Source organism: Ictalurus furcatus, chromosome 15 (assembly GCF_023375685.1).
Source record: "Ictalurus furcatus strain D&B chromosome 15, Billie_1.0, whole genome shotgun sequence".
In the NCBI taxonomy this organism is placed as follows: Eukaryota; Metazoa; Chordata; class Actinopteri; order Siluriformes; family Ictaluridae; genus Ictalurus; species Ictalurus furcatus.
The window spans coordinates 8,849,362-8,875,574 of NC_071269.1; the positions used below are offsets into that span (position 1 = coordinate 8,849,362).

General features: G+C 42.2%; 1 protein-coding gene and 1 long non-coding RNA gene across 2 annotated transcripts in view; one reads left to right on the top strand and one right to left on the bottom strand.

Moving 5' to 3' along the window:
* Positions 1-10,617: 10,617 nt before the first annotated feature.
* The window catches only part of ephb4b (eph receptor B4b), a 29,066-nt gene continuing 13,470 nt past the window's right edge, over positions 10,618-26,213 (bottom strand). The window contains exons 3-17 of the mRNA XM_053643049.1: positions 26,150-26,213; positions 25,425-25,812; positions 20,842-20,997; positions 20,192-20,533; positions 19,696-19,820; positions 19,006-19,165; positions 18,816-18,915; positions 17,947-18,008; positions 17,601-17,714; positions 17,130-17,377; positions 16,624-16,839; positions 16,358-16,507; positions 15,940-16,133; positions 12,912-13,055; positions 10,618-12,616 (exon numbers count right to left, since the gene is read on the bottom strand). The exon at positions 26,150-26,213 is cut by the window's right edge and continues 227 nt beyond it. Of these exons, the coding sequence (XP_053499024.1) occupies positions 12,514-12,616; positions 12,912-13,055; positions 15,940-16,133; positions 16,358-16,507; positions 16,624-16,839; positions 17,130-17,377; positions 17,601-17,714; positions 17,947-18,008; positions 18,816-18,915; positions 19,006-19,165; positions 19,696-19,820; positions 20,192-20,533; positions 20,842-20,997; positions 25,425-25,812; positions 26,150-26,213 (2,566 nt within the window). The 3' untranslated portion in view covers positions 10,618-12,513. The remainder of the gene's footprint in view (positions 12,617-12,911; positions 13,056-15,939; positions 16,134-16,357; positions 16,508-16,623; positions 16,840-17,129; positions 17,378-17,600; positions 17,715-17,946; positions 18,009-18,815; positions 18,916-19,005; positions 19,166-19,695; positions 19,821-20,191; positions 20,534-20,841; positions 20,998-25,424; positions 25,813-26,149) is intronic.
* On the top strand, positions 12,989-19,256 carry LOC128619126 (uncharacterized). The gene is made up of 3 exons (XR_008387884.1): positions 12,989-13,870; positions 17,986-18,100; positions 18,803-19,256. It is a non-coding gene; the product is annotated as an uncharacterized LOC128619126 (long non-coding RNA).

The following is a 26,213-nucleotide window of genomic DNA, read 5'->3' on the forward strand; positions in this document are numbered from 1 at the left end:
GCACAACACAGTGCAACACAGTACAACACAGGAGCCAATCATGGCACAACATAACATAGCACAGCACAACACAGCACAACACAGCACAGCACAGCACAACACAACACAGCAGCAAAACACAGCACAGCACAAGACAGCACAACGCAACACAACACAGCACAGCAGCCAAACATAGCACAACACAGCACAGCACAACATAGCACAACACAACACAGCAGCCAATCATGGCACAACACAACATAGCTCAGCACAACACAACACAACACAGCAGCCAAACACAGCACAGCACAACACAACACAGCACAGCACAGCACAACACAACGCAGCACAACACAGCAGCCAAACACAGCACAGCACAACATAGCACAACACACCACAACACAGCAGCCAAACACAGCACAGCACAGCACAATACAGCACAACACAACACAGAGACAGACAGCGAGACAGACAGAGAGACACAAAATGTCATATTTCAAGCTGATTTACAGTAAAGAAAAACACATGCTAATACAACTTCTTTCTGAACCCTCTCATCTTACACACTCTCTCTCTCTCTCACACACACTCTCTCTCTCTCTCTCACACGCACACTCTCTCTCTCTCTCTCTCTCTCACACACACACACACACACTCTCCCTCTCACACACACACACACAGAAACACACACACACACACACACACACACACACTCTCTCTCTCTCTCTCTCTCTCACACACACACACACACACACACACACATACTCTCTCTGTTGCTCAAATTATGAATTTAAACAATGTTGACACTAGATGGACAGACATCTTTACAAAGTTACATACTGACTGATCTGAATTCCTCTACACACACACACACACACACACACACACACACACACACAGAGTCTGCTTCTAATCAGACAGCTAGTTTTTTAGCAGAGCACACCTGTATGGAATTACCCAGCATGCTTTGTGCATAAGTGCTACCTGTGGGGGAGGGGTGGGTGGTCTCATACCGGAGACACACACACACACACACACACACACACACACACACAAGGAAAGAGTTTCAAAGGAGATTAATGAACGCTCCTATCCATAGCACAATTTATGAGCTCTAAAGCTCAAACAATACGCACGCACACACACACACAAACACACACACAATACACTTAATAGTGGACAGAGAGAGAGAGAGAGAATATGATTAAAAACAAAAAGAGGAAAGGGAGGAAAGAGCTTTTTCCGTTTTTGGAAAATGTGCACACACACACACACACACACACACGCAAAACCCAAAGACGAATAAAATCACAACATGTTCTTTTGATTTAATATTTGATTGCATGTTGTGAGGTTTAGAGTTTTAGTTTCTCGTGTTATTCAGGAAGAGAAAAAACTTCACATTGTTCAGTTAGTGAAATTCTACACAGAGTAAAACTCAACCTTTCCTCATGTGTCTGTTTTGGGAAATAAACGAGTGTGTGATCACAGACGGACGCTTCACACTCAGTGTCGTGTCGGAGGTTTTCCTTGTTTTTACTCTTTGCTCCATGGAGGTTATTGTAGTAAATTAGAAACATATCAAATGGAGCAGGAACACAGGAACTCTTTGTACTAACCAGTAAAAGTAGACCTGAGCGCAGTGGAAGTCTGAGACACCGGGTTCGAGCGGCCGAGCGAGTGTGATCAGGGTCTCAGATTCAGACTCACTGGAGCTCAGCTGTAGAATCGGAAGTGTAAAGCATTCCAGCATGAGGATAAACACTTCCAGGTGTGGAGAGAAGAACCAAGCTGACTGCAGAGACCTGAACACACACCAAACATCACACACTGGGCTCATGAAGTTCCTAAGGGTTCTGCTGCAGAGGGACTGGAGTTCACACAGGAGAGAAGAACCACCTGTAGAACCGCTCTCTTACAACATCTAGAACCCAAACAATAAGTACAGGGTCATCATTGTATAAATAATAGATATCACAATTAACCTTCACTGATATTATTATAGTAATAGTTTTGGAATGTATTTTTTTTATGTCTTGGAACTTTAAGGGGAAAAAAAGCAACTGTATGCAAATAAGGCTTAATTAAACATGCACACATTTGCATACTTAATGAAACCAAAAATCTCTCAGGAGAAACTTTTACCTTTTGAAAAGCATTTATTTATCGTTTAACCAGGAAAACAGCAGGCACTGTTAAAGGAAGGTTTATAAAGAAAATAAAGTGTACATATTTCATCATGACACATAAATAGACATGTACATCAGGAAATGAGCTTTTCAGCTGGAATGTGAAGTGGGCGGAGCTTAAAGCATTTTGAACTTTGGCGATAACGCAGTATTCACGAGTGGAACAAAAATAAAATCAGTGAAAGTGTAGTGTTTTCTCACTACAGTTATTATCTAAAAATGTTTCTCCTTAAGGGTTCTTCAGCTGTTCCTCTGAGAGAACCCTACAAGTAGAACCCTTTTTTTTTTTTTGCAAGCTAAGAATTTTACTTATCTAATGAACGCTTCAAGAACCTTTTGTCTAAGAGTTAGACATGAAAGGAACTGAAAGTTATTACTGACATGTATACTGGGATGTGGTTTGGTTTATTTGGACACTTCAAGACCTTTGACCTCACTAATACTGTGTGTTGTGCGCATGTTTATGTTGTGAGATTTTCCTCTGATTGTTTCAGTACACACAGAAAAACATCCAGACATCTGTAACTGCTGCACTTTCACTTTGTGTGTGTGTGTGTGTGTGTGTGTGATTGTTGCTGAATGTAAAACAGTCCAATCTTCTGTATATAGTAAGCTATTTTGTGTCCCTTTCAGGGTAGAAACACTCACACGTATAACCCCCAAGCCACCAGGGGGCAGCACAGGTCTCAGGGGCCAGAGTTGGACAGCAATGAGGACACCAAAAGAGTCATGTGAATGCTGGTCACTGTGACAGAAATGTATTCTCTGCGTTTTCTCACTTGATTTCTTGAGGAATTTCCCTGAGATGCTTTTTAAACAGTATTAAAGGAGTTCATACCTACACTGCACACTTCTCTCCTGCTTTTCAGAATATTTCTCTTCGAGTCGTCTGTTTAAAAAGATATTTTTTTTGTAAATAAAATGTTAGTTTTATAATGAAAAATGAATACATCGGCACAATTATATATATTTTATATTTTGACACTGATTTCACACATTTAATCACACCTTCAGATCAAAAGGTTTTTAAGATCATGAGAAACATTTCAGTCGAGTGTGCACAAACTTTTGAGCGGCAGTGTGTATATAAAGGTGTACACTCGATGGCTGCACCACAGTAACAAGGACAGGTACAGTTTCATTCCCTTTGTTCTCAGAGAGTGTGTCTTTTATCTCTTTGTTCTGTTTGTACCTGGAGCAGGCTTCTGAGCCCAGTTTAATCAAACGCAGGTGAAGGGGAAAAACTTGAAAATGAAATGAAAAGAAAAATATTATAAAGATTTATACAACTCTTGCTTTATCCAGCTGCTGTTTCTCAGCCTGTGTTTTGTCTGTAAAGCAGTAGAACCCCTGCCTGGTAACATAGACCTCCTAAGTTCCTCTTGAGTTCCTCTAGCATGAGAACCTGTTTTATTATTAATTAAATATTATAAAATAAATAAAAGAGTAAAATCATTTCCTCAGCGTGAGAGTAAAGATCTGTCTAAGACAAAATACAGTCAAAGTAAGACTATAGTAATTTATTGTGTGCGTGTGTGTGTGTGTGTGTGTGTGTATCAGGTATCCTCCAGGCCGGATCTGTTCTTAATTGATGTCATTACTGAAGCAGCAGCAGGAAGTCACATGACCCCCAACTGCTTTATCTCTTGTCCAGTCAGACGCTGAGTGACAGGTATTCTCATTACCTGAGGACGCGCGCGCGCACGCGCGCGTGTGTGTGTGTAAGGCAGCAGGACAAAGAAAGTTGCAGTCACTCCTGTGGTATGAACCCCAAGAGGACTGCTTACTTCAGAATGCAGGATCATTTACTTTAGTGTGTGTGTGTGTGTGTGTGTGTGTGTGTGTGTGTGTGTGTGCGTGTGAGAGAGAGAGAGATCCAAATTCACAGGTAATAAAGAAAGAAAGACATAAGAAGAGTGAGACAGATGGAGAAGAGTGTCTTAAGGATAGTAAAAAGAAAGTGTGTGTGTGTGTGTGCGCGCACCATATTTGTACAGTTGTAATGAAGAAGTGTGAAGTGACAAACCAGGGCACTTTCACAGACGGTCAGGTAACACACACACACACACATCTGAAGGGTGTGTCAGATACAGATACGTAGGTGTCTGTGTGATCGTAAATGAGTTATGATGATGACAAACATGCGCAAACACACACACACACACAAATATGGCTGACTGACGAGGTTGATTAGCCAGAGCACATCTTTCACCAGCCTTTGTCTCTCACACACACACACACACACACACACAGGCAGTAGCAGCCAGAGATAATATTCAATATAAGTAATATAATATAATTGTTTAAAATATAAAGGCTAGGTCCTTTATAACTATTAAAGTTTCCCACACAGTAAAAACTACATTATATTAAACTATATTAAATACTAAACAGGTTTTTAATGATTAGACTAGTAGCTAAATATTATCCATAAACAAAAACATTTTGTAGTAAAATGTACTACATGTTTATTATTGATTATATGGATTAATGTAAATACACCAATTTAACATCTAATAAATTAGCAGTAATCACAGGTGTACTTTATATACACGTTATATAACTGTAATTAAATTCCACACAAACATTCTACTTATTTTAATCTTCACCAGACTACAGTTCGATTAATACACTTTAAATATACAAACAAATATATATACTTAAAGACTGACTAAAATAAGACCATCCACGTATCTGCAGTATCTGCAGTGTACACACTCAGTAATCCTTTACTTTTCTACTCATATATATATATATATATATATATATATATACACCCCTCACATTGTTGTAAATATTTGATTATATCTTTTCATGTGACAACACTTTGAAATGACACTTTGCTACAATGTAAAGTAGTGAGTGTACAGCTTGTGTAACAGTGTAAATTTGCTGTCCCCTCAAAATAACTCAACACACAGCCATTAATGTCTCAACCGCTAGCAACAAAAGTGAGTACACCCCTAAGTGAAAATGTCCAAATTGGGCACAAAGTGTCAATATTTTGTGTGGCCACCATTATTTTCCAGCACTGCCTTAACCCTCTTGGGCATGGAGTTCACCAGAGCTTCTCAGGTTGCCACTGGAGTCCTCTTCCACTCCTCCATGACGACATCATGGAGCTGGTGGATGTTAGAGACCTTGTGCTCCTCCACCTTCCGTCTGAGGATGCCCCACAGATGCTCAATAGGGTTTAGGTCTGGAGACATGCTTGGCCAGTCCATCACCTTAACCCTCAGTTTCTTTAGCAAGGCAGTGGTCATCTTGGAGGTGTGTTTGGGGTCAATATCATGCTGGAATACTGCCCTGCGGCCCAGTCTCCGAAGGGAGGGGATCATGCTCTGCTTCAGTATGTCACAGTACATGTTGGCATTCATGGTTCCCTCAATGAACTGTAGCTCCCCAGTGCCGGCAGCACTCATGCAGCCCCAGACCATGACACTCCCACCACCATGCTTGACTGTAGGCAAGACACACTTGTCTTTGTACTCCTCACCTGGTTGCCGCCGCACACGCTTGACACCATCTGAAACAAATAAGTTTATCTTGGTCTCATCAGACCACAGGACATGGTTCCAGTAATCCATGTCCTTAGTCTGCTTGTCTTTAGCAAACTGTTTGCGGCTTTCTTGTGCATCATCTTTAGAAGAGGCTTCCTTCTGGGACGACAGCCATGCAGATGAATTTGATGCAGTGTGCGGCGTATGGTCTGAGCACTGACAGGCTGACCCCCCACCCTTCAACCTCTGCAGCAATGCTGGCAGCATTCATACGTCTATTTCCCAAACACAACCTCTCGATATGACGCTGAACACGTGCACTCAACTTCTTTGGTCGACCATGGCGAAGCCTGTTCTGAGTGGAATCTGTCCTGTTAAACCACTGTATGGTCTTGGCCACCGTGCTGCAGCTCAGTGTCAGGGTCTTGGCAATCTTCTTATAGCCTAGGTCATCTTTATGTAGAGCAAGAATTTTTTTTTCAGATCCTCAGAGAGTTCTTTGCCATGAGGTGCCATGTTGAACTTCCAGTGACCAGTATGAGGGAGTGTGAGAGCGATGACACCAAATTTAACACACCCTGCTCCCCATTCACACCTGAGACCTTGTAACACTAACAAGTCACATGACACCAGGGAGGGAAAATATATTAAATTAATAAACCATAAAATATCATTATCAAAAGATAAGATTTATATCAAAATTAAAACTCTATAAACACACACACACACACACACACAGACACAGAAGGTTTGGCAGTTAAGAGGATAAAGTTCGCTTCCATAAGTAAATGAGTTACTATGGTTATTTGAGAGAACGGCATTGTGTGTGTGTGCGTGTGTGTGTGTGTGTGTGTGTGCTGAAAGAAGGGTATAATTGGTGGAATAATATTGTGACATTGTGTGATGGATGAGGGATTTGCTCAATTGGAATTGTACACACATACACACATACACACACATGCTATAAAATTAAAGCAAAAAATAGTTGTGTTGTTTGAGATGATTTGACAGCTGCTTATGACATTTGGTGCACACACACACACACACACACACACACACATGCACGCACGCACACATGCACACAGTTGAGGCAGTGAAGACATAACACTGGGTACATTTCACTTAAACTTATGCACAGGGACAGAGAGTCTGTGTGTGTTTGTGTGTCTGTGTGTGTGTGTGTGTGTGGTTGTGCACGTGTGTGTTCTGATATAGGTTTATTGATGTATATTGCGGTGGACAGATAGAAAGAGCGACACACTGCCTGCTCCTAAAAGGTCTAAGGTTATGACCCTTGTGGTTAACCAGCGCAACGCAACAGATGTAGAGCAATGAACTTGTCTGTGTGTGTGTGAGAGAGAGAGAGAGAGAGTGTGTGTGTGTGTGTGTGTGTGTGTGAGAGAGAGAGAGAGAGAGAGAGAGAGAGCGTATTCTCTAAGGGAGTTGAAGTATGAGTCCTGAGTGAGAAGCCAAGAAGCAAAACACACCAGAATGAGTTGCGTGTGTGTGAGAATGTGTGTGTGAGAATGTGTGTGTGTGTGTCAGCTCTAATGAAGAGGAAATGGAAAGGTTGATGAAAACCATGTGACCATATGTGTGTGTGTGTGTGTGTGTGTGTGTGTTTCTTTGTGGCATTCGAATCAATTTACGTAAAGAAGTGTGTGATTGTAGTTGACTTTCTTCAGCACACAAACACACACACACAAACACACACACACTCACATAGACACACACATGCACACCAACTGAGGCAAACACTAGATTTCGAAGGGGTGTGAGTAGTAGAGTCTGTTTCCATGGCGATGGGGTTAAGGGTCAAGTAAGGAGTAAGGAGGAAAGAATCTGATTTCTACTGAATGACTGATTCACGGTCTAAAACACAGACACACACACACACACACACACACACTGGTAGTGGCAGCTAGAGATGAAACAGAACACACACACTGTTTTTAAAAAATGTAACAATGGTTTCAACACAAATTTTAATTGTCTTTAGCAGACACCACAAGTAATACACACACACTACAGATAATAGACACACACTACAAGTAACACACACACACTACAAGTAACACACACACACAACAAGTAATACACACACACACTACAAGTAACACACACAGTACAAGTAACACACATACACTACAAGTAATACACACACACTACAAGTAAAATACACAAGTAACACACACACTACATGTAAAACACACACACTACACAGAATACACACACTACAAGTAACACACACAGTACAAGTAACACACACACTACAAGTAAAACACACTACAAGTAACACACACACTACATGTAAAACACACAATACAAGTAACACACACACTACAAGTAATACACACACACTACAATACACACACACACTACAAGTAACACACACACACACACACACACACACTACAAGTAATACACACACACTACAAGTAATACACACAAACTACAAGTAACACACACTACAAGTAACATACACACACTACAAGAAACACACACACTACATGTAAAACACACACACTACACGGAATACACACACACTACAAGTAATATACACACACTACAACACACACACACACTACAAGTAACACACACACACACTACAAGTAACACACACACTACAAGTAACACACACTACAAGTAATACGCACACTACAAGTAACACATACACACACTATAAGTAACACGCACAAACTACAAGTAACACACACTACAAGTAACACACAAACTACAAGTAATATTCACTACAATTAACAAACACACACTACAAGTAACACAAACTACAAGTAACACACACTACAAATAACACACACTAAAGTAACACACACACACTAAAGTAACACACACTACAAGTAACACACACTACAAGTAGCACACACACACACTACAAGTAACACACACATACACTACAAGTAACGTACACTACAAGTAACACACACATACACTACAAGTAACGTACATTACAAGTAGCACACACACACTACAAGTAACACACACACACACTACAGGTAACACACTACAAGTAACAAACTCACACACACACTACAAGTAATACATTACAGTTAACACACTACAAGTAACGTACACTACAAGTAGCACATACACACTACAGGTAACACACTACAAGTAACACACACACACACACACACACACACACTACAAGTATTGGACACTACAAGTAACACACACACACTCTACAAGTACCACACTACAAGTGACACAAACATGCACACACACTACAAGTAGCACACATGTGCACACCACACACACACACACACACACATGCAAAAGCCTCAGGAATGTTTCTGATCCTTTGTCATAAACATCAGAATTCTTTAAGATCTCAACTCTGGTTTAAACACACACACACACACACACACATAAACACATACACACACACGTGTGCACACACACACACACACACACACACACACACACACAATGCTGCCAGACAGTCGCTCACTAAATCAAAACCAAATGATGCTCCAGTATAGAGTTTCTAATGTTGTCAGTTACACCACACTCGTACACACACACACACACACACACACACACACACACACGAGCATGTCTGCCTTTAAGAGTATTTGCTTTTGCTGTTAGACAAAGAGAGAGAGAGAGAGAGAGAGAGAGAGAGAGAGATGTAGATTATCAGGACCATATAAAGGTACAGAAGGAGAATTTTACACTTTCTTTTAGGTCATCAGAGGTCAGTTTGTGTGTGTGCATGTGTGTGTGCGTGTCCATGTGTGTGTGTATTTACATTATTCCTATACAGGAAGTGTATTTAAATTCAGGACACACACACATATTAAACTCACTATGTTCTCAGTGTTAGAGATTTTCCTGGAGTTACTGTTTCTCCCCTGGAGTTGATTATTTTCCTCTAACAGCACGTTCCCCAGTGTTTTATTCCTCTTACACCACAGCAACTCACCCACTCTTACTGTTTTTATTTAGTAAAGAACGACGTGATACGTTTTATCCGTTTATTGTTACATTTAATGTCGGTGAAGCGAGTTAGTTGCTGATGTCACTTACGTTATAGCAGCTATAAACACTTGTTCCCTCACCATCCCTCTCTCTATTCTCTCTCTTTATTCCCTCTCTCTACTCTCTCTCTATTCCTTCTCTTTATTCCCTCTCTTTATTCCCTCTCTCTACTCTCTCTCTATTCCTTCTCTTTATTCCCTCTCTCTACTCTCTCTCTATTCCTTCTCTTTATTCCCTCTCTTTATTCCCTCTCTCTACTCTCTCTCTATTCCTTCTCTTTATTCCCTCTCTACTCTCTCTATTCCTTCTCTTTATTCCCTCTCTCTACTCTCTCTCTATTCCTTCTCTTTATTCCCTCTACTCTCTCTATTCTCACTTTATTCCCTCTCTCTACTCTCTCTCTCTATTCTCTCTTTATTCCCTCTCTTTATTCTCTCTCTACTCTCTCTCTCTATTCTCTCTTTATTCCCTCTCTTTATTCTCTCTCTACTCTCTCTCTCTATTCTCTCTTTATTCTCTCTCTACTCTCTATTCCCTCTATTTATTCCCTCTCTCTATTCTCTCTAATCTCTTTATTCCCTCTCTTTATTCTCTCTCTACTCTCTCTTTATTCCCTCTCTTTATTCTCTCTCTCTACTCTCTCTCTATTCCCTCTCTTTATTCTTTTTCTCTATTCTGTCTCATTATTCCCTCTTTATTCTTTCTCTTTATTCTTTCTCTCTATTCTCTCTTTATTCCCTCTTTATTCTTTCTCTCTATTCTCTCTTTATTCTTTCTCTCTATTCTCTCTTTATTCCCTTTATTCCCTCTCTCTACTCTCTCTCTATTCCTTCTCTTTATTCCCTCTCTTTATTCTCTCTCTCTACTCTCTCTATTCCCTCTCTTTATTCCCTCTCTAATCTCTTTATTCCCTCTCTTTATTCTTTTTCTCTATTCTATCTCATTATTCCCTCTTTATTCTTTCTCTCTATTCTCTCTTTATTCCCTCTTTATTCTTTCTCTCTATTCTCTCTTTATTCTTTCTCTCTATTCTCTCTCTTTATTCTCTTTATTCCCTCTCTTTATTCTTTCTCTCTATTCTCTCTTTATTCCCTCTTTATTCTCTCTCTTTATTCCCTCTCTTTATTCTTTCTCTCTATTCTCTCTTTATTCCCTCTTTATTCTCTCTCTTTATTCCCTCTCTTTATTCTTTCTCTCTATTCTCTCTTTATTCCCTCTCTTTATTCCCTCTTTATTCCCTCTCTTTATTCTTTCTCTCTATTCTCTCTCTTTATTCCCTCTCTCTATTCTCTCTCTTTATTCCCTCTCTTTATTCTCTCTCTTCAAGTTAACAAGACAAAAAATACAACTAATTTCTTGCTCTCTCTCTGTCTCTCTCACTGTTTCTGTCTCTCTCTCTCTCCCTCTCTCACTGTTTCTGTCTCTCTCTCTCTCCCCCTCTCACTGTTTCTATCTCTCTCTCTCTCTCGTTGTAAATCTAAGCCAGCTGTTCTGTCTCCACAAAGTATGCTGTGAATTTTTTACTCCCTCTTTCCTTCCCTCTGTTTATCTTTTCAGCCTCGCTGCCTCTCTCTCGCCGGATCCCCCCTCCTGATCCCCCAGTAACACACACACACACACACACACACACTCACTCAAAAGTGGGATAAACGGTGGAACGATACACAGATGAGAGGAGTGATTGTGAGAAGAGTGAATGATGGAAAGAATAAACAGGAAAGGGTGAGAGGAGAAAAGTGAAACCCGCTCCTCCTCCTCCCTGTAACGCTGTTTCCTCGGCAGAGTGTAACACTATCATCAACATGTTGTTGTGTGAAATTTACACAAAATAAGAAGATACAGGAATAAACTAGAGCGCTCAGTGCGGAGTGAGCATGGCCACAGTCCAGAGTCTTCACTCTAATAATCACACTCGCTTCGACTGACTTCTCCAATCATTTCCCATTTTATACTTTATTCAATTATTTATTTCATACAAAAAAATTCATACAAAATAATCATCGGCTCATTAAAAAATAACGGACCTTCAATATGAAGATTCCATTTTTAAACTCCCAGAACGCAAAGTGGCAATGTGTTTCCGTGGCAACGTTTAAGGTCAAAGATCAAAGGCCAAAAGTGGCTGAAAGGCTACTGGTCACCTCCATCCTGCCGCCTGCATCCTGATTGGTCCGAACCATCAGGCAAAGGGAAAAGAGTTGTGACGTCATGAAGGTTTCCACAGCAACAAAATAACCATGGCAACCACTGTCAAGGCAACCACCACTTCATTTTAAAACTGTACATCCTACTACGACTTTTCTCAAAGCCAATCACCTTCAGGCACCATGGAACAGCACACAGTGATTGATCTGCTAGGCACTGTGATGTCATAATGATGTCACAGTTTAACGATGCGATGTCATCCCTCATGGAGGATTATCCAATCAGATTTAAACACCACAGAACTGCATCATAAATATGTCATAATTCCTTAATTCCATAATTCATTACGTTTCATAGTGTGATGTCATCCCTCATGGAAGTACTCTGATTGGCTGTCGTGTGTCATGTGCACTGGGCTTGAAGTGCAACGCATGGAAGGCGTCTGTTTCTCCGCAAAACCCGAATGCAAACTCTGCCAAACAGGCGAAGACAGTGGAAGGCCGGACAGTGATTGGCCTACAAGGCATGGCGGTGTGGACTGACATCATGATGGAAAGATGAACCGGGGAACAGGCACTATGGCATCTACCAAAAGAGTGAGATGTGATTGGAGTATGTGACTGATGATGTCATTCCTTGTGTAAACTTTGATTGGCCGTCATGTGTAGTGGTCTCGAAGTGCACAGGATGATGTCGTGTGTTCAGTATCTCAGGGAGTTTTTGGATTGGACTCTCATGGTCTGGATGCTGGAGAGAATCTTCTTCTGATGACCAGCCAGGGTGACACCGATACGCAGCAGGTCCCTGAGAGAGAGACAGAAAGAGCGACAGACAGAGAGAAAGAAATATAGAAACATTATTTCAGGACTCTTTAACACAGAGATGCCCGTAGTATCTGTAACATCACACTCGTTATTCACTTAGTCTTTTATTTAGTCTCATTTCCACTCCCATAAACCAAACACATCCCTCCCAACACACACACAAGACAGACCACACACTATGACGATAATTAACATTCTGAATTCACAATAACATTAAACAAGAGAGAAGAGGCTGTGTGTGTGTGTGTGTGTATGTGTGTGTGTGTGTTACTCACTCAGTGCTGATCTGAGAGATGAGGTCTAACGTGGTGAACCCGGCCTGAATGAAGTTCTCCTCGTATCGCTCCATTTTGATGCCCTTCAGCCACTCGCTCACAGACACACACTGAGACAGAGATGGACGCCGGTCCAGCAACAACCTAACAAACAAACAAACAAACAAATAAAAGAGCAGTTTCCATTCATCATCCAGCAGAGATCTAATTAAAACCACAAGACAGAAATGTGACAGAATTCTCAATCAGCAGCTGACTATACTGATGGGCGTGGCCTAATATTCTAATGAGTATACATGATTGACAGCTCTCTCTAGGTTAGCTTTCACTTGTTCGTTTAATGTGCTCTCATTAAATTAGCTTTTCTATTTCCGGAGACTTTACGGAAAGCACTCACATTCTTGAGAATTTTTACTTATTTAGATGTAAATCAAAATAAGTTTCACACACACACACACACACACACACACACCCCTCTGAGACAATGTTTAGGATGTTCTCCTGTGACAGGACATTCCAACATTCCAGAGTGGGTTATTCCAATGACACACACACGCAAACACACACAGACACACACACACACACACACAGACACACACACACAGAAACACATACACACACACACACACACACACACATTAATTTGCATCTCCTCCACTGGGTGCGGTGTGATTTGAAAGAACGTCATTCTGCGTGTCCCTATTGTTTGACCACTGGGACATTCCACTGTGACATGAGTGGGGGGTGGATCTCGAGTGACAGATTTAGTGAAGAGCATTTAGAAGAGCGTTAGATGTTTTCCTACAAATGATCATCAACCCCTTTCCAAAGTGGTAGCAGAGCAGGAAGCGTGTGTGTCCGTGCACAAGCTCTTCATGGTGACCTGGATGAGTTTAGATGGAGCGCTCCACCCAGACCAAGGCAGCAGGAGGGGGAAAGTTCAGGATGCAGCAGTGAAGGTGATTAAACTTTACTCATGGCACTCTTTAAAACCCCTTTGATGGTAGAAAGAGTTGACGTGTAGTGAAGGTTCCTCCTGACCTTATTCCACATTTACCGTTCCTGTATCAACATGGGGTACTCTCTTTTTTTTGCACTGTGGCATGGAACAGGAGTCATTCTTCTCAAACAAGCCTTGATCTTTCATTTCTTTAACCCCATAGTTCTGAAGCTGAGTCCTTCTTGAGTCTCCAGACAGCCAGTCACATCCTTGTGAAGGTAGAAATTCCATCATGAACCAGTGGAAGTCATGGTAGACCATGAGGAAAATTCTTTATACTTCTGTTGTGCCCCAATGGTGACCATAGCTAGACTTCAGCTATCAATCTGTTCCAACTCCATGGACAACATGTACATGGATCAGTCTCTGAAATCTGGTCACTACCATCACCAAAACATCAAATAAAAAATATGATAAGGTATGATAAGATAAACTTTATAGATCATGAAGGACATATTTGTGCCATCTTACTCAAGGGAACACAGATATACTGTAAGACTATAATGAGAAATAAAAATAGAAATATAATTTATAATGATCCATATTCAAAAAAACTCTTCTAACTCAACAGTAAGCAGCATTTAGGTTTAAAAGAATTTCCCCATGTGCCAAAACGTAACCAAAAATGGAACAGTCTGCGTCCTGGGGACTCAAGCAGTTGTGGCCTAAAGTGACCTGACTGTAAGCAGCCACACTGAAAACTTTAAAATGCTTCTGAAATCTTGGACAAAAATGGTGATAGTGGTCCAGCAAGAAGCCCTGTTCCACATCATACCTGAGCTACAGTCTCGACAAGTTCTGGTATTCTGATACAGATAAGATCTTCACAGTCACAAGGATGTATGTGGGTTATTTCCTGCATAAGGAACATGGCCTGATTCACAGATTAGAGACAATGATCCAGGTAAAAGTTGTCCAGAATGGTGGTTAGGACCTTTGAGGACCCTTCTCACAGTTTGATAGTTAAAGTTTGCTAAGGTCTGCTAAAGTCAGCTAACCACTGTCTTCAGAAATCAACCTCCCTCTACTTTTACCTTGACTACCACTGGTTCTTGATGGATTTTTTACTCCCAGGAGGGTATTCATGCGTCCTGGACCTTGAATCATCTCCAATTCCAGAGAAGTGCCTTGAAATGAAGAGATGCAGTTGAATACCACACAAATTACCCTTTTCCTCTTGTGGCAAACTCAACAACCGGGACTATACCACACTCGTCCATCATCTCGAAAGAACTAATCCCTTTTCCACATGTCCCTTCTCCATGACTTCACCCATGAATCTTTTGCTGCCTGCCAGGAATGCGTCATCTTTCCTAAACCTACTGAACGGATTTCAGGATTTTTCCTCTTGTACTTTGATGTTGTTTGGCAGGTGGATGTCTTTTATAGACTGGAAGTCATTTTTGAGGTGTTTACAACTGCATCGTGAGAGAAACTCTGATTATTTTTAATGAGAAACTTGGATGGCCACGCGCACCTCTTAGAGAAGTTTTCCACTGGAAGACCAAGCAACTCTATAAAGCTGTCACTGTCGAAGCTGGACTTTTCAAAACACTCAAACTCTTTTATACAAAGCAAAAGTGAGATATATACAATATATCGAGCAGCTACTCTGGAAACTGATCGCTCTTAGACCTCACTGTCTAAAAGCTTCCAAGTTGAGGACAGCAAACAAAAACCACCCACTTCTTCAACAGGAGGTTTTTTAGATCAAGGTCCTGGAGTCTCTGAAGTATGTAAACCTCCTCGCTGGAGGAAATCCAGCTGACTCGTGTTTCATGGCTTATTATAAACAAATTAATACAATAACAGGGACTCATTAAAATGAAAAAGTATAATCTATGGATATGATAGTCAAGCTAATGGCCAAGTTACTGAACCTCGCTCTGTTTATTTTATCTGCCAGGTATAATAATGACAAGTTTTCCCAAACACTATTTTCATAAAGTAAATATTTAATAATTTTCATAATAAGTAAATAAACATGCTGTGAGTTGGGGGTTGATTAGGTGTAATGATGTCACTCACCCGTCCTGCGAGTGAGTGGTGTGTTTGAGGGAGGTGGGGTTACGGATAAGCTTGTCAAGAGAGTTTACGAGGTCACAGAATCGGGGGCGGGACGCACGCTCTCTCTGCCAACAATCCAACATCAGCTGATGCAGGGGGGCGGGGCAATCAGGTGGGCGGGGCAAACGGTAATCCTGTTCTATAGCATTTATTACCTGAGGAACACAAAATTGCACAGAAATTAGAATACAAAGACATTTACTGATATTGAAGTTTTTATATTGTGATATTTGCCTAATTTTATCAGGGATCATGACATTTTCACAACATTGCGCTGTGTGTTACTGGGACAAACTTTACCTCAAGGACACAAATGCTGCCCAAACTGTTGCCTACCTAGGAGTCTCCACAATAACTATAATTATTAACACACACTTACATCCTGGTTGCTCATGTCCCAATATGGTCGCTCTCCGAACGACATCACTTCCCACATGACGATTCCATAACTCCAGACATCGGAGGCGGAGGTGAACTTACGGAACGCGATCGCCTCAGGAGCAGTCCAACGAATCGGAATCTTTCCACCCTGAGAAAAACAAGAGAGAGGGATTAACATGATAAATTATAGGAGAATTTCAGAAAATCGCAACCTCAACTACAGGAAGTCTATTATAATAATAGTTTGTGTGTGTGTGTTCTCACCAGTGAGCTGGTGTATGTTGGATCTGAGGAACTCTCTGTAAGGAACCTGGAGAGGCCAAAATCAGACACTTTACACACCAGGTTGCTGTTAACGAGGATGTTCCGGGCGGCGAGGTCTCGGTGGACGAAACCCATCTCACTCAGGTACTTCATCCCGCTGGCTATTCCACGGAGCATACCAACACACTGCAGGGGGGTGAACTGAGCATCGTTCAACTACACAGGGACAGAACAAGGGAGTGAGAGAGAGAGAGAGAGAGACACGGATCTAAACTCAGAAAAGGGCAGAAGATTAGCAGGAATGCAACAAATGGAACTTTTTTCAGTCAATAATAATTCTGACTTGATGAGAACTGTTGACTCAGAACTTCCTACTTCTACTGTCCAAGATCAGAAGCTAGAACAGATTCAGTATGTTTGGACCAGACTAATGTTCTATGTTGTAATAAGAACACTAGCTAGTCATGAACTCTAATGTTCTAGTGACGGAGCCCGCAGGAACGCACCCTGAGGAACGAGTCGAGCGCTCCGTTCTCCATGTACTCTGTGATGATCATGGAGGGACAGGAAGTGGTAATCACGCCCTCCAGGTGGATGATGTTGGGATGGTGGAACTGGCCCATGATTGAGGCCTCAGACAGGAAGTCCCGCCTCTGCTTATCCGTGTAGCCGCCCTTTAGAGTCTTGATAGCAACGTAGTTCTCCTTCTTACCCGGAATACGCAGGCGACCTCGACACACCTCACCAAACTCACCTACACACACACACACACACACACACCAGAACAGTCATGAGCATGAATTCAAAGAGGCTGAAGGCAGTCTCATATAGCCTGGGGATCTCTGTGTGTGTGTGTGTGTGTGTATGTATGTGTATATGTGTGTGTGTGTGTACATGTGTATGTGTGTGTGTGTGTGTGTGTGTGTGTGTTTATGTGTATGTGTGTGTGTGTGTGTGTGTATGTTTGTGAATCTCACCTGCTCCGATCACCTCCTCGATCTTCACAAACGAGACATCAATCTCTTTAGCGAACTCTCGCACTGCTTCATTCGGGTCCTCATATGTAAACGGATCGATATAAACCTTCATGCCTGAAAAAAACATGACACACACACACACACGCACACGCACACACACATGCAAACGCACACACACACACACACACACATATACACACACACACACATATACACACAGTATTGAATAAATAATCAAACGTTAAAACATTAAAACACACGCTCACATGCTGTAAATAGTACTGGCGTTTAAACGGTCCCCAGAAATACATCCATACCTGAATGTGTGTATCTGTGTTACACTCACCTGGAGTCATGAGATACTGTCCATTTTTATCCGACTCAGAGTCCCTCATCCTGCTGTGCTTTCTGAGAGAGAGGGAGAGAGAGAGAGAGAGAGAGTGAATGAAAGATAGAAATCTTTGAAGTCCTGTGAGTATTACAGCTGAGACGAATTAGAGGTAAGAATAATATTATTGCTGTAGATAACAATGTGTGTCTCACACACACTCTCTCACACACACTCACACACACACTCACACACACTCTCACACACACTCTCACACACAGAGTGATGGATGTTGAATGTTTCCCATGAGTCCCCTGTGGCTCTCATCTCCTGCAGAACCTGATCTCAGAAGACCTGATGTGTGTGTATGTGTGTGTGTGTATGTGTGTGTGTGGTTTAATAGGCTTTTTTTACTGCACACACACACACACACACACACACACACACAGACACACACACTCTCTCTCTGCAGGTCATAAATAGTACTGGGTGTGGGTTCCTATAGCCTGCGTGTGAGTGAGTGTGTGTGTGTGTGTGTGTGTGTGTGTGTGTGTGTGTTAGGGGTTAGATTCATTGTTCTAGAGAGCAGTCTTATGGAGATGGTACAGGGTGGAAACATCCTGTTAACACACACACACACTTTGGCTCCACGCTCTCATTTCCTTTAATATTTTGAATTATATTAACACATCCACATCCTCATTTTACTAGAGCACAAAGAATTCTCAATGTGTGTGAGGGAGTGTGTGTATTACCCACAGTGCAGTGTGTGTGTGTGTGTAATGAAAGTGTAATCACACACAATAATCACTAATTTTCTTGTATCGGGGTATGATTAGTAAACAACCTTCGTTGTTGATTCTCCTTGAACTAGAAAACGATCTTACCGGAAACAAAACACGGCAACAGTTACTATGGCGATGAGGATGAGGAGTCCCATAGCAACCAGCACGCCAGTCACTATCATGCGAGTGTGAGACTCTGCATCTGAGAGACGGAGAGAAAGAAAACTGGAATTAACAAAGATGTTTTTGTTGCACAAGGTGAGTGTGTGTGTGTGTGTGTGTGTGTGTGTACCATCAGGCAGTGTTCTGACTGTAGTCAGGCGGCTGAACTGTCCATATCCGGCGCTGGTTCTGGCTCGGACCTGAACTTTGTACTGAGACGAGCGAGACAAATTCGGCAGAACCACCGAGCTCTGCTTACTGCTGACGTACTGCCAAACCTCATCCTCACCCTGCGCATGCGCACACACACACACACACACACACACACACACACACACAGCCTTGTGAGAACCTGATTATTGTAACAAGTTACAAATGTGCTTTGTGGGGACATTCTCCCTCCCTCTCTCTTCCTCTCTCTCTCTCGCCCTCTCTCTTTCTGTCTTTCTCCCTCCTCCTTTCTCTCCCTCCCTCTCTTTCTCTTTCCCTCTTTCTCCCTCTCCCTCCCTCTCCCCCCCTCTCTCTCCCCCTCTTTCCTGCTTTATCCCTCTCTCTCTCCCCCTTTCCCTCTCCCTCTCTCCCCCTCACTCTCTTTCCCTCTTTCTCCCTCTCCCTCCCTCTCCCCCCTCTCTCTCCCCCTCTTTCCCGCTTTATCCCTCTCTCTCTCCCCCTTTCCCTCTCCCTCTCTCTCTTTCCCTCTTTCTCCCTCCCTTTTCCTCTCCCTCCCTCTCTTTCCATCTCTCTCCCTCCCTTTCTCCCTCTCCCTCTCTCTCCCTCCCTCTCTCACTCTCCCTCTCTCTTGCTCTCTCTCTATTTGTACCTGTGCACAGTAGCGTAGCTGGAACTCGGTGATGGTGTGAAGTGTGTGTTCCGGGACGTTCCAGCTCAGAGTCAGACTCGTCTCAGACGCCTTTGTTGTCCTGATTCCTGAGACTGGGACAAGGACTGCACACACACACACACACACACACACACACACACACACACACAGACAGACACTGTTAATGTGCATAAGATATTAATTAAATGTATGTATGTAGTTACACATGAACATGCAGCTACAATGTAAGTACTAAAAACATTTGTGTATTTGTGTGTGTGTATTTGTGTGTGTGTGTATTTGTGAGTGTGTGTCTCTGTGTATTTGTGTATGCGTGTGTGTATGTGTGTGTGTATGTGTGTGTGTGTGTGTGTGTGTGTACGTATGTATGTGTGAGTGTGTATGCGCGTGTATGTGTGTGAAACTCACCATAGCTGCTGGTCGTGATGTTGATGCTAGCTGATGCAGTGTGTATGTGTGTGTGTGTGAAACTCACCGTAGCTGCTGGTGGTGATGTTGATGCTAGCTGATGCAGTGTGTGTGCTGCTGGCGGCCGTCACTCCGTTGATGGAGATGATGGTGAAGGTGTAGCGTGTGTGTGGTTGCAGGCCGTGGATCACCACTCTCCGCCCCGTCAGTCCTGTCTGCGTGGGGCGATACAGCACGCTCTCCTCACATGGCACACACACACTCGTGCTTGCACTCGCACCGCATCGCACACACTCCACAGCGTACGAAAGGTCCGAGCGTCCACCGCGCTCCACAGGCTCATTCCACTCCAACACCACCATCGTATCGTTCACCTGCGGGACAATGTTCCGGGGTGCAGAGGGGGGCTCTGACACACACACACACACACACACACGCACACACACCCAGAAAGGCAAGGATTACACCACATCATAACAGTCAAGGCAAGAAGACAACACACCAAATGTTTAAGGGGTGTGACCACGTTTGAGGGGGTGTGTACGTGTGTAATGAGGCATGTCTGTGTTTATGTATGGGGGCGTGTCCTAACTTAGCAGTTGTTGAATTTCACCATATTGTTAAAGCATTTATTCCGCTCCATTAACTACAGACTGTGTGTGTATTTGTGTAGTGTGTAGTGTGTAGTGTGTGTGTGTGTGCGTGTGTGAGACTCACTGGTACAGGCAATGTCGGGCGTGTCAGTCGGTGCTCTGTAGTAACCGGGGAGACAGGAACACACAGCGGCTCCAGGAGAGTGTGTGTTGCTATTTGTCGGACACACACGACACACACTCACTCCCATCGACGCCTTATACTGACCCGGCCCACATGCTGAGAGACAGACAGACAGACAGACAGACAGACAGAGACAGATAAATCATGTTCTCACAATAACATATGGCATGTTACAAAAGTATTGACACCCCTATAAATTATGTAAAATAATGTTACAAATAAAAATTCTCTTGTGAATCTTGTACACACACACACACACACACACACACACACACACAGTCTCTCTCTCTCTCTCTCATGGCTAGATTGAATGAACTTGATTTAGAAACACACAATCAGCAAATTATGTCAGAGCAGGAAGTGTACAACATTCCAAGACAATTCAAATCTCACACCCCACAGAGACATCACTGGCTCTGCTTACCCTCTAATATCATCAAATAGAATAGAAAAGGTCAAAGTTCCTGTGTGTGTGTGTGTTTGAATGGTCCACAGTTTATCAGAGCTTGACGTGTAGATGAGTGACCTGTTGAGAGACAGACAGACAGAGAGGAGCCTCGCTGAGCAATAAACCACAGAGCGGATACGGGGAAGGTGCGACCTCCACACGACAGGAAGAGAAACAGACAGAGAGACAGGGAGAGAGAGAGAGCGAGAGAGAGAGAAACAGACAGGCAAAAAGACACAGACACCGAGAGAAAGATGAGGAGAGAGACAGACACATAGAGAGAGAGAGACAGAAAGACAGAGAGAGACAGAGAGAGAGAGAGACAGACAGATATAGAGAGAGAGACAGGTGATGACAGTATGTATTCTAAACTCTTGCCAGGAATGTTTCTCTGCCCACACACTCACGCTGGCAGTGCTGAGAGACAGGTTTATATCTAACATAAACACACTGACACACTAAATGAACTCCAGACCTCTTTACACACACACACATACACCCCCGCCCCGAGTAGGCTCTAATCGTTTGTACAATACGCCACTCTGAATTCTGCTGTGAGACTGTAAGTGTTTCTACAGCAGGACATTTTGCTGTAGAGAGTGCCAATACTTTTCAGTGAACACGGAGAGAATTTCTCAATAAAAGCGATAAAGCGGCCAGGAGCACGAGCTGAGACACGAGCTGAGACACGAGCTGAGACACGAGCTGAGACTGGCTCGTCACTGCGGTGCGTCAGTGTGATAACGGGAACGCTGGCGTGCTGCAACGTCTCACTGATCACATCAACATGTTTATAACACTGCATCTGCTTCTGCTGTGTGTTCAAACCCCACCGTTCTACTTTTGCTCACTAACACACTTCTAACACACACCTAACACACGTCTAACACACGTCTAACACAGTTCATGGACAGATGTCCTGATATTTTCCTTTAGAATCTGCTGGTATAATTCAGAAATCATTGTTCCATCAAAGATGGCAAGTCGTCCTGGTCCAGATGCAGCAAAACAGGTCCAAACCATGACACTACCACCACCATGTTTCACAGATGGGATAAGGTTCTTATGCTGGAATGCAATGTTTTCCTTTCTCCAAACATAACGCTTCTCATTTAAACAAAAATGTTCTATTTTGGTCTCAAGCATCCACAAAACATTTTTCCAATAGCCTTATGGCTTGTCCATGTGATCTTTAGCAAACTGCAGAAGGTCAGCAGTGTTCTTTTAGGAGAGCAGGGGCTTTCTCCTTGCAGCACTGCCATGCACACCATTGTTGTTCTGTGGTGTTCTGATGGTGGACTCATGAACATTAACATTAGTCAATGTGAGAGAAGCCTTCAGATGCTTAGAAGTTACCCTGGGTTCCTCTGTGACCTCGTGGACTATTACACATTTTGCTCTTGGAGTGATGTTTGTTGGTCTCCACTCCTGGGGAGGGTAATAATGGTCTTGAATTTTCTCCATTTGTACACAGTCTGTCTGACTGTGGATTGGGGGAGTCCAAACTCTTTAGAGATGGTTTTATAACCTTTTCTAGCCTGATGAGCTTCAACAACTCTTTTTCTGAGGTCCTCAGAAATCTCCTTTGTTCGCGCCATGATACACTTCCACAAACATGTGTTGTGAAGAACAGACTCTGATAGATCCCTGTTCTTTAAATAAAACAGGACGCTCACTCACTCACACCTGATCATCATCCCACTGACTGAAAACACCTGACTCTAATTTCACCTTCAAATTAACTGCTAATCCTAGAGGTGCACATACTTTTGCTTACAAATAATTTTACATACAATATTAAATTATTGCTGTTATTATTATATTAATGTATTTATTTTAAAAAATAAAACCTTCGATGTATGTCTCTAATTTCACCTTCAAATTAACTGCTAATCCTAGAGGTGCACATACTTTTGCTTACAAATAATTTTACATACAATATTAAAAGTTATTGCTGTTATTATTATATTAATGTATTTATTTAAAAAAATAAAACCTTCGATGTATTTTATTTGAGCCTGTGACGAATGTGAAAGAGCAGCTGCTGAGTGTTTAGGAACATACGGAGTTACACAGTTAAACCATTAACATCCACTGACTAACTGTGTGTATGTGTGTGTGTGTGTGTGTGTGTATAAGAGGGGTGGCTATTAAGTTAAACACACACAATCTGCTCTCAAGCCCCTAAGTGACCCACCCATTGTGTCCCTCAAAAAAGAGTCTCTCTCTCTCTCTCTCACACACACACGCACACACACACACACACACAACAATAAGAGTGCCAACACAATGAAACACAAAAGACCCTGGCAATTAGCACAACACATGCAGCCACCTGCTGCTGCTGCTGTGTATGTGTGTGTGTGTGTGTGTGTGTGAGTGTGTGAGCAGAGTCAGATTTCCCATAATCGAAAGCCACACCCTGCGTTCTTCTACAGACTCATAAACTTCACAGTCACATGAGATCACTGTGCCCCCCCCAAACCCCCAAACCCACACACACACAATAGGATGAGTTCACTCTGTAGTGTTATTTCCCCTTTACTGTCATGTTAACAACAAAACAGTTTTACGTAAATGAGCTGATGATGTAATAACACGTGAATCTGTTTCCTGACACCAATTAGCTTAAATGAATTATTTCTTAATTTATTCTTTTATTTACTCATTTATTTAATATTTCTTGTTTGCTTTAATTTGTTCCTTTCTTTGAATTCTTCATCTCCACTCTTTTAAATATATTCTACATTTATTTATTATTGTATTTCTTTGTATATTTTCCTAATTTATTCATTATTTATTTCCTTTATTCATTAGCTAATTGTTTATTCATTATTTCATTAATAAACAATTTTATTTTTACACCCTGTTTTTTCTTTCTCATTTTGTTTCTTCCTTACTTCTTTCATTCTTCCACACTTCTTTTTTGTTTGTTTACATTAATTATTTATATATATATATTTCCCCCCATTTACGCTTCTTTGTTCATTTACTTAATTATTTATTCAGCACTTTATTTATTTTACCTCATTTTTATTTATTTACCTTGAGTATTTATTTATGCATGTATTTATGTTTAGCTCTTTGGCCCTTAGTTAAGTATGTTCTTTCCCCATTCTTCTTTCTTTCTTTCTTCTTGTATTTTCCTTTCTTTATTGTTTATTTATTTACATCACTCTCAGACTGACCGACACTGTGAGGTGTTTAAGGTCCTCACTTTTCTGATATCACTGTTTAATAGTTTATTTTCACACTAGAGCTCGACTCGAGTTACCTGTCAAACACTCACACACACACACACACACACAGTACACAAACTTCACTACAGCTAAATAAAATCTGTCATTTTGATCTCGGAACATTCACATTCCACGCAAAACCACGCCCAAATATGCTAATTTAATTTGCGTCGCATTTATCACATCCTGAGAGGCAATGACCCGAAAGATTCTTAATCTAAACCATGTGTGTGTGTTTGGGGGGGCGGGTCAGTTCACATGGACAATTACTCCATACACAGCTGCTTCTCTCTCTGTCTCTCTTTCTTTCTGTCTCCCCCTCTATCTCTCTCAATCTCTCTCTCTGTCTGTCCCTCTGTCGCTCTCTCTTTCACTCCCTCTCTCTCTCTGTCTCTCTCTCTCTCTCTCTGTCACTCTCTCTCTCTGCCTCTCGCTCCCTCTTTCTCTCTCTGTCTCACTCTCTCTCACTCTCTCCCCTGTCTCGCTGTGTGTATAACTGTAATTCAGAACAGGTTTTCTGGCTCGAGCAGTGAGTATGAATATATTTATCATTGTGGCGTGTGTATTTAAGTGTGTGTGTAATACAGTGTACTGGAGGAATGCTCTTAGCCTAAAACACTAAATCAACTCCATCATCATGCCAAATATAAAACATACTGTGTGTGTGTGTGTGTGTGTGTGTGTAGGAACAGTGGAGTTACCTTATGCGATTTCCATCAATGTATTAATACGGAAGAAAGACCACTAGTATTGGAGTTCTTTCTTTATTTTTCTTTTTTTCTTTCTTTCTTTCTGTCTCATCACACACACACACACACACACACACACACACTCACCTCGGCAGCGGTCCGTGTCCATGGGTTCGTATCCCGCTTTACACGCACAGGAAGTTGAAGCAGGCTCCACCCACTGGCCGTCCTCTCCACACAGCATGGTGGGTGGGCGGGCATCAGGACCCGAGGGGGCGGAGTTCTCCACGCATTTGCCCTCAGCCTGCTGCACCAGCGAATGAGGAAGAGTCTCAGGGAAGGTGGAGAAATTGCGAACATGGGAGGGGCATTTTTTATAGTAAACACGCACGGCTAGCAGCGCCATGCACACGCCCTGAGCCTGGAACGCTAAATACACCCCGGCTTTAGTGATCTGACCAACACGCAGCGTCTTCACGTTCGACTTCCTCTCACCACCGCGGCGCAACAGGAAGTCGGCCGCCACCGTGTCTACCTGAAGCCGAAAAACCCACAAAAGTCTTAAAATCACAAAAATCTACAAAATCAGAGTAAATTATCCCAATAATAATAATAAAATGGTTAATATTAGTATTATTATATTAAGTACAGAGTTACTAACGTTACCACAGACAGATGGAGATCAAGATATTTAAACAATTATAATGTACACAGTCATAAACAGTCAAACAACCGTACACTGAGAGCTGAGTTTCTTCTGTACTGTACTGATCTGCTACTGAATAAACCGTCAGCTCCGTCATCACTACACAGTCATCATAATAGCTATTTAACTTGTGTGTGTGTGTGTGTGTGTGTGTGTGTGTGTGTACCTTGGTGTATGGGTTCTCCATCCAGGCAGGGTGTGTGAGCGTGCCTGAGTCGTCATCACTCTGG